Source organism: Rhodamnia argentea, chromosome 4 (assembly GCF_020921035.1).
Source record: "Rhodamnia argentea isolate NSW1041297 chromosome 4, ASM2092103v1, whole genome shotgun sequence".
NCBI lineage: Eukaryota > Viridiplantae > Streptophyta > Magnoliopsida > Myrtales > Myrtaceae > Rhodamnia > Rhodamnia argentea.
In genome coordinates this window covers 2,739,041-2,748,647 of record NC_063153.1, presented here as the reverse complement: position 1 = coordinate 2,748,647, position 9,607 = coordinate 2,739,041, and the positions used below count along the sequence as shown (strand labels likewise).

At 39.2% G+C, this 9,607-nt stretch overlaps 1 protein-coding gene across 1 annotated transcript; it reads right to left on the bottom strand.

Annotated features, from left to right (window-relative positions):
* Window positions 1-1,607: 1,607 nt before the first annotated feature.
* On the bottom strand, window positions 1,608-8,533 carry LOC115751279 (lisH domain-containing protein C1711.05). Its single transcript, XM_030689109.2, has 7 exons — window positions 8,268-8,533; window positions 7,086-7,150; window positions 6,400-6,434; window positions 5,351-6,210; window positions 3,927-4,016; window positions 3,727-3,788; window positions 1,608-1,914 (listed from the first exon to the last, which is right to left on the bottom strand). The coding sequence occupies exons 1-7, from the start codon at window positions 8,487-8,489 to the stop codon at window positions 1,809-1,811; spliced, it is 1,440 nt and encodes a 479-aa protein (XP_030544969.1). The 5' UTR covers window positions 8,490-8,533; the 3' UTR covers window positions 1,608-1,808.
* Window positions 8,534-9,607: the final 1,074 nt, after the last annotated feature.

Genomic DNA, 9,607 nt, shown 5'->3' with positions numbered 1-9,607 from the left:
TTAATTATATCAATTCAGTCTTAAATCTTTTAAGGATTTGTCAATTTAGTTATTTTGGCTCACTATGATATGAAATCGATCACGTGGATACTAGCCAACCTAGGTGACATGACCGACATTGACGTGGATGATTTTTTTATTTCTTAATTTTTTAAAAATTTCTAACTTATTCCTTTTTTTTTATTTTTCAATTTTTTCCTTTTCTTTTTGCTAGTAGTCGGTTGGCCACTAGGGCGAGGGCCACCCTCACTAGATCTGGCGAGGCCAACCCTCGCCAGCTGTCGATTGTGATTGGTGATCAGTCTTGTGAAAAGAAAAAGACAAAATGAAGAAAAAGGAAATTTCAAAACAAGTTAAAAAAAATTTCAAAAACCATTCCCGTTAGAGAGAGCCATGCCACGTAAGCCAAACAACGTCTACATGAATGCCCAAAAAATTAAATCGGCACAATTGAAAATTTAAGATTGAATTGACCGCCGTACAGTAAGGTTTTGATTTTTGGGACAACCGAAAAGAGGAAGTTGTCAAGAAAATGTCGATAGAATAATGCAACTTTGACGAACGAGCTAAAGATAAGAGCTCCAGGAAGAAATGGGGTTAGTGGGGCAGCAAAAATCAATGCCCGCCCTCGAATGCTTTGCAGGGTCCGCAGGAGACCATGCGGGTCCCTCCTTGCCTTGAGGAAAACTTCAGCAACTTTGCTTCTCAAGGAAGGAACGACCAAGACTTTTTAATAGCCTTCCCTACCCCAAGAAGAGCCTCCTCAGCTTCACCTAAGGGTGAGTATGATTTCAGAGTAGAACCGATAATCTGAAATCAGAACCTGTACGATCCGATCTGGTTCCAGGTTTAGGTTTCAAAAATTGAGGAACCTGTTTGTACGGGTAGGTTCTAGGTTATACTACCTAGAACCCGAAACCCAGACCCTAGATCCTAAAATAAATTTTTATATTTTTCTTGATATATGTTTTTGTACGATCTTACAATGTTTTATGGCATCCGATGATGAGTTTATAATCTGGAACTAAACAAATTTTTAGATTTTAAGTTCCAAAAAATGATAAACGTGTTCCAATTGATTGGTTTCGGGTTCTAAATGTAATCTGTACGAAACCTAAAGCTACTCACCTTTACTTTCTCTTAGATATTGTAACGTTAACTTTTATTTTGCTTAACTAAAAATGAAAAAAAGGAAAATAAAAAAAAATTGATAGATTCTCGGGTATCCTGAAACCGACCCTAGAACTTGCAATAGGATAGGTTCCAGGTTCCAAGATATGACAGAAAGGTTCCAAGTTCCAAAAAATGAAAAACCTGTTCCGACGGGTAAATTCTATAAGGAACCCGGAACCGCTCACCCCTAGCTTTAGCCCAAAGGACGTTGCATTCGACCGACTTGACAGTGTCCATGGCTTGATCTAGGCCGGTGTACGTTCAGACCTCAGCCGACCTCATGCATTTCATTATTCTTCAAGGATGTATTTCACGACATAAGAATTAAACAGACCTAAAGAAAGCGTTTCCATAAGAGAACAAACAAAAAAGACGAAGAAGCAGGCTGTGGTGAATTCTATTGCATGTATACACGTCCAATACTCCAACCATCTGATGAAGCATTTGTGCGAAAAAATAACCAGTACAGTAGTCTACTAAGGCCAAAACTAGAACACAACAAAAAATGATTTTCCTGCAGAAGCTTCCTGTCCACAGAGAAACTCCTCAGTTTGCTGATCCTCATAAATTTAATTTCCTCCTGAGGGATCTTAGAAACAATTAGGCCTCTATAATTTAAACCGAAGACTCTTTGTTTACTCGTCATCGGAATAATTAAACTTCACTGAGTGTGAGTGCAGATCGATTTGTCCTCCTCTGTAAGTTCCACGCTTCTTCTTTGTCTTCTCATGCCGAAAATCCCTGCCACACAGAGGGAGAATCTCAGACGAAGGAATTGCTAAAGTCTATAGTGAGATGCTATAATTGTTAAGCTCACTTGCCAAGATATAATACATGTACCAAGCACAAGTGTTCTTTCTCTTGCTATGAAACAGGAAAATTGTAGAAACCCAATTATTCAGCTTTAACGGTTCTTATACAGTTGGTTAAGGTATGTTTAGACTCAGGGAAAATTACCATAAAAGTCCTAAACCTATTGCAATTATGTTAATTCAATTCTCAATCTTTTTTTGTACAATTCAATCTTTTCGGCCAACTTTGACCGGCAGGCGCTGATTTGGACGTTGAACGGCGCTGATATGGATATCAATACTGACGTGGATAATTTTTAATGATATTTTTATTTTTTTCAATTTTTTTTCTTTTCTTCATTTTTCTTTTTATTTTCTTTTCCTCCTCCATTTGGCCAACCGCCAAGCCGGCGAGGGTGAGGTCGGCCTCACCACCGTCGTTGGACGAGCTCACCACCTGTGGCAAGCTATGTTGCACGGACACGATAAGCGACGCGACACGACGCGACAGACATGCCAACACGTGAATTTTCAAAAAATAGAAAATTTCGACATGTTCGGACACGTTGTATATTATATAATATATTCTTATATATACATAATAAATTATTATTTTTATGATTTTAATAATAATGATATCACTGTAAAGATCAGAAATAAAAATTCTGACCTCCCTGCTCAACCTTTTTTCCTCCACACAAAACTTTTTCTTTTCCCTCTTCTTATCTTGACTCAGTCAACTCTTACCTCTTCCAAAATCTGCTCTCTTGTGCATGTGTGGGCAGAAATGGCGTATGTAGGTGAGTGACAGGTGGGCGGTGAGTGGACGTGTGAGAAAGAGTGGATGAGTGGATGTGTGAGAAAGAGTGGATGTGCTTTTTTTCCTTTCCCCCATTCTCTCTCCTCTTTTCTCCTTTTCTATCTCATCCCGATAATTCCCACTCCCACTAATCTCTCTCTCCCCCTCATGACTCAACATCATCGGCAACAGCAACATGCGATCTCCGCCTTTGCTGTACCACCACTGCCCTCACAACGGTGAGGCCATGCCATCTCACCACCACCGGTTGCACCAGTCCACAATGTCCGTGCAGAAGCTACGCCAGTTCAACTTGCTGATCCCAGTGTTGCGGCTCGCCGCCTTCTACTTCATCCCATTAATACCTACTCTCACTTTCTTTTTACCTCTCGTGTCTCTATAATCTCTCTCTAACTCACCTTACCACGAACAAGCGAGTCCCTCCTGTGTCTGTAACTGAGTGTCGAAGCTCAGACACGCATTGACTGCGTGTCTAGCGTGTGCCGGACACTGACATGTGAAATTTTCCCTAAGAGGCATGTCTGTGTAACATAGGTGGTAGGTCGGCGATCCAGTGACCGGCCATATGGCGGAAAAGAAAACAAAAAGAAAAAGGAAAAAAATAAAAAAATTGAAAATAATTATTAAAAATTGTCTACGTCACCGCTGGTGTCCACATCAATGCCGCTCAACGTTGACTGGACAAAATTGGTCGGAAGGACTGAATTGGCATAATTGCAATAGGTTTAAGACATTTTTGGTAATTTTCCCTTTAGATTCATCTATGATTGTGCTCTAAAATGAAGCAGCACCATTCAACTTGACAAAAGAATTCATAATTACAAGACAAGAATTTCTAAATACATACACAGCAAAAAATCACTAGATAGGTATTCTTCCAGAGGTTTAATTTAAGTTGAGAAGGTAGCAAACTAGCACCACTATAGTCAACTTGTGACATACCTTCCTCTAACTTGCCCAAGAACTTCTTGTGCTTTTGCACCATAGCCAGATTCCGCACCATCCTGGGGAAGTATACATATGATTGAGAAACTGGCACGCATTACAAGTTTTTTTTTTTTTGGTCGAAACGCATTAAGAGATTGAGCAGTAGAGGATATTGACCAAAAAAAAAAGGTTCACATAACGAAACCTAAAATCACCTTAGCCCAATAGGAATTATCCTTAAGTCTATCATCAGCATACACCACTTCATCAACTTTTATCCTTTGAAACGCCTTTGCTGCTGTAGGCTGAAATACATACCAATTCAGCAAATTTCATTAACAGAGAAGGATTAAGGAAGTCTTAAAGTCATGAAATTACATTCACACAAGTTCAAAATGTATCCACTCAAGAACCAAACGAAAAATAGCCTCTTGAACTTCCAAAAATATTATCCTGGGAGTAAAAAACATTAGCCCGCATAATTGAAAAAGGACAATTAACAAGTAGAGATCCAAAGATATAAACACTGACCTAGGGTTGCAGTCGTGTTTCCCTAGCCAACCAAATTCTAATATATTTGGAGAATCAAAATATTTTTAGGACCCAAATACCTCAAAGACCCAAACAACAAACCTTGCCCACTAAGTGGGATTAGCTGTATGAATCTATCATGCTATAGTGGAAACAAAGAAGAAGAGAATGTTCAAGATTTCACACTTCTATAAATTGGAAAGGTAGTTTCCATATTGGTCAGCAGTAGACCTTGGTGTTCATGAAAAATCCAAATCTGAATTTCATTTAAGCTTAGACTATTTGAGTCGGAAGGCTGCACAGAGCAACATGGAGACAATATCAAACATATAATGTGCTTCTGCCCAAGGTATTACAAAGAGTGACAATAACTTTGAGCAACAGTTAGCTCTGTCCCAAAAGTCACTCGTTGGCCATACACTACAAATTACTAACATGATTAAGTAAAATACTCACTTGTACTTTGATAGAGAATTTCATCGGTGATCAGTTACGATAGAAAATAATACTTGAGTTAACCTTTTTCCCAGCATTGGAAAATATGTTAATAGAGATATCATTTGATCACAGCTCCATCTTGATATGTAACAGAATTTAGTTAAACTAGACTCCAATCAAGGACAAAGGTTCAAGCTGGAAGCATTTTAGCAAAAGACAATTTAAATTCTTATTAAATCGTCTGCCTGCGCTGCAACCAACCTCCCAATAGATGCTTCAACAGGAATAATCTATTTAAGATACATAAAACAATTCGCACAGACAAAGAGAGATCATGCGAGACATGTTTTACGCCTACACATACTTTTATGCATGGGTCAACACTAAGAAAAATGCACACATAGGGAGAGCACAGGGAACATTGGTTACGCTCCTTAATCCATGATTGGTTAAGGTATACTAAAACACATCTTCAAAAACAAATACACAAAAAAGGAAGAAGAGGGGCTCTATCCTGGATATACTTCTAATGAGGGCAGTGATGCCACAAATATGCTTTCGAGAAGAGCAATTCTAGCATGAGTAAATGACACGGATATCACTATCAAATTTGAAATAACCTTAAGACAGTAATCAGGAAGCAATGCTGATATTAGATCTCAAATCATACCTCTGCAGAGCCATTATGTTGCTTTTTCATGTTTTTCCTCTTAGCAGATTCTTCCCCATCTTCCTCTTTGACATTGTCTGAACCATCAAAGTGCTTAATAGGAGTCTCCTCAGCACGATTGCATTGACCATTTTGTCCATTACTTCTTGTGTCGTCAACTCCTTTACTGATTCCTGATGCTTTCAATTTTGCAAGTTGCCTGTCAGCCTTGTCATCCTTAACATCACCACCCTTTCTCCGTTTGGGTTCATCAAGTGTATCGTGATCAACAGGCTTACATCCATTTTCTTCAGACTCAAGCCTTTTTCTTTTCTTGGAAACTTTTTTCACCTTGATTCCCTCATCTGAAGTCTTAGTAAAGCATACAGCATTCTCTGCTTTTGTTTCATCATCATCTTGTCTTTCCTTTGCAGTGTGCTGCTCATCATCATCTGATTTATGCTTAGATTTCTCTTTCCTATTTTTAGACTTCTTCACCTCTTTGGAGGAATTTCCCTCAAAAGAGGCTAAGTCTCGAGGAACAGGAGATTCAGAAACCTGTTCTCTTCCCTTACTCTTTTTATTCTTGCCCTTCACAGTAATTTCATCTGACTGCAATCCACAAATCACATCACCAGCAGACTCTTCTAGCTCTTTCAAGCTCGTCATTTTACTATCTTTACCAGGAAAATCAGAATTCTTTTTGCTTTTCTTCTTTTCTTTGGCTTTCACTTTTTCATTTACTGCATCATTCTTCATCTCCTCAGTGTGATGATTTGCAGTATCAACATTGCTCTCACCACTTCTCTTCTTCTTTTTCCTATCAAGAACTTCCAGCAAGGAACCCCCCAAGTCTCCTTCACCAATCATGTGTGTGCCACCTGAGTATGTATATTTCTCCATGTAAAAACAGAGCTCATAACAAAGAAGCATCCCTACAGAAGAAACTGCGCAAGACACGGAGAGAGAGAGAGAGAGAGAGAGAGAGAGAGAGAGAGAGAGAGAGATGTATTCAAGAGCCCAACTGGCACAAAATTACACAGACACCTTGTGGCTCAAAGTTAGCATACCTTTCTCCAGGCCATTCTTCGTCGCAGCATGACCGCTGCACAGAACATCGAAGAAAGTGAGAATGAAAGAGAACCCTGACAGGGAATTAAAAAAACACCACAATGTGAAGGGAAAATACGAGACAGGGCATTTTTCCTTAAAGAATCAAAGAGATGGAACTCCATTACATCCGCACAAATAGGCAATAGGTGTGGAGAAGGTAAGGAAGGAACCCATCAAGTTTTGGTAAGGCTGGAATAAACCTAGGCTGATTCTTATTCTCACTATGAAGCTACGAGCTCTATGACCCGATGATGAAGCAAAAGAAATACTTATAAAGAGACCTCTTCATAGCTTGAAGCATTTGTCTCGCAGTGTTCATGACATACAGGATGAAAACCTACGAAATTCATACAAGCTCCAATGCAATTTTTGCCAAAACTTGCGACTATGAAGTAGCAATAGGATTTGACCCCCAAAAAAAACAGAAGTCGCAATAGGCAACTCTAACAAAGCATCAACCCAATGTTCTCACAGAAGAACTTATATCTTCTTTGAAAGGAATGCATCTAGCACATGTGGCACAAAAACATGTGCCACCCAAATTATTTCCCAGCTAGAGAAAAATATATTTTCGACAATCATCAATGAGAACAAACTTCTGAATATGACATTATTATCATGCAACAAAAGAAGATTCCCCTACGCTGTTTTCAAGTAGTTGAGACATATTTCTTCCAAATCCAATGTCGAACCCTTAAAACTAACTTCCTGCACCCAAAAGAAAAAGAAAGAGGTCAGCAAGGAACCTTAGAGCCCTTTAGAGCCTAAAGCATCATTACCACGGTAGCAATAGACCAAGATGCAGCATCAAGAAAATTAAAAATGAAAAGTAACCTTGGAGATAGCAAATGTCATTGGACACGGGGAATTTTTTCTTCCTGAACTTTTTATTTCCTAAATAAGTAATTCGAACAGGCAATTCAGAATCGTAACAAAGATCAATTACGGCAAGCTTAACAAACATAAAGTGAAAGAAACAGAGCAATGCACATGATGAAGCGCCTTCCAGATGACTAGGAAGAGCAGAGAGCAACATTTTCTTTGTAAGCTGCTAGCTTGGGAAGCTTCTGAACATTGACAACTTATAGAGAAGGAATGCACATCAGTCAGCGAGTCCTTCTTTGCGAAGATATGCTGAGCGTTCTTGTTCCTCTTACGCTTTATACAGAGTAAGACAGAAATTGAATTCTGACTATGAACAGTCACAATTTAGAAAGTTGGCAGCTGACAAAATCTTCAGATACATTTGTTTCTCTAAGACGAAACATCAAGATCCTCTTGGCAAAATTTTATAGCTGATCCCTTCCGAGGACCAAGAGTCCGACCTTTGATACAAATCTCCTCTACAGCTCATCGTTTAGCTCTCGCAAAAAGGGAATTGGAATTTTGAAATGTATCAAAACTCCAACTTGCCCTAAAGAAATGGCAACCAAATAACCTATGATGAACGCTCTTTAGAATGCATGCCGCCCCATCAAAGTAGAGCTAGCGATACACAATGCCGACAATTTCTTGCTCCCATCATTATATGATCCTTTCAACTACATAATCGAACTTCTTTCCATTAACCGGACTTCGTTCCTATGCCAATGAGCTCTCTGCCTAAATTAGCCAAAACCGGATGAGTTCACCCGTAGTGCCAACCACCTCACACCCACCATAAAATCAATGTGCCCGCTAGCAAACAAAACAACCCCAAGAAATTTCCAAATCACGAAACTAGCAACTGAAACAGGACTCGGAACAGCTCGCGAGTGGCGCAGCAAAACTGAGAATGCGAAAGAAACGCGCTCATTTGGAATAGACGACCGTGCGCAACGCGTACCTCGAGCTGGGCTTCGGAGCGGAACTTCTTGAGAGTCTTGGAGAATCCATTGCTCTGCAGATACTGAGCTATAGAGAGTAGAAGGAGGGTCTTGGTCTCCATGGGGGATGCTGTCGGCGTTCGCTTCGTCTCTTTCTTCGCTAGAGAAACTTGGCGAGGCGTGAGGGCCAAGAGTTTAGGGCTTATGGCGATGGAGGCAGCGAGGGTTTTGGTCTCGGGCATGTGGGGGAGAAGATGACATTAGCCTCCGTAGCCGCATGGAGAACTCTTCTCGAGGTAGCGAGGGTTTTCAATTACGAAAACATATTTCCAATTTCACCCTTGCAGTTATCCCAAATTCTATCTACGCCGGGGACTTGTCACAAATTGTATACTCGCCCAAAAACCATATGGCTCGGTCTTCTAAAATATCCCCAACTTTAGATTTAATTCCAAATCTGCCCCACGTCCGAAAATCGCCGTCGGCTTCTTCAAAATTTTCAATATCAGAAGGTTATTGTTGTAATTTACGAAGGTATGGATTTTGATGAAGAAGCAAGTTCGACAATAAATCTCTAACTAGTCATGATATTGATAATTTCAAAATAATAGTTCGAGAGTTTGCAATTTTTTTTAAGACAAAAAAGTTTGGCAGTTAATTGGAATTGAATCGAAGATTGGAATTTATTTAGGGAATTAAACCAAAGAATATGTAGAAGAGATTCTCAATCTTTTGCCTAGCTGAACAAATAATCCCATATATACCAGTGAAAATCCATTAGCCCATCGCGTTTCATTATGATACACAGAAAGACAAAAGAAAGGAGAAGTCTATAACATGAACGGCAAGTTGTGCACGGTTTTCTTTAGGTCAAAACTCTGGTTCGACACCTTGTTCTTCTTCTAAGGAAAACCATGCTTGAAACTGCATTTCTTGACAAGCTAAATGTGAAATCATATGAACTTATCTAAGGCAACTTCGACACGACCACAACGTAAAAATTGGGATGTCTTTAAGAAAATGCACATGCGAGTTATATTGCTGCAAATTTAATGCAACAACCGAAGTCCATTGCTTTTTAGAGATTAGATATACAAAAAAAAAAAAGAGAGGAAAAGACATGAATAATATAAAAGGGTTAATACCATTAAAAACTGCAAACATATACACTCGCACTATATTTATCCCAAACTAATTTTTGTACAACAAAAAAGTCCAAATTAATACACCCATAATTTGTGTATCACAAATAAGACCCGCTTAAGCATCCATATATAGAATAGGCAAACACAACTTTGTGACGCAAAACATGGAGAAACCATGTAAGTGATTACGAAATGTTAATTTACAAAAATACCAT

Coding starts and splice junctions, on each gene's coding strand:
- LOC115751279 (XM_030689109.2), bottom strand. CDS start 8,489: ATGCCCGAGACCAAAACCCTCGCTGCCTCCATCGCCATAAGCCCTAAA. Junction 7,151..8,267: donor GCTCCGAAGCCCAGCTCGAG/GTACGCGTTGCG, acceptor TTTTGGGTGCAG/GAAGTTAGTTTTAAGGGTTC. Junction 6,211..6,399: donor GAAGAATGGCCTGGAGAAAG/GTATGCTAACTT, acceptor ATACATACTCAG/GTGGCACACACATGATTGGT.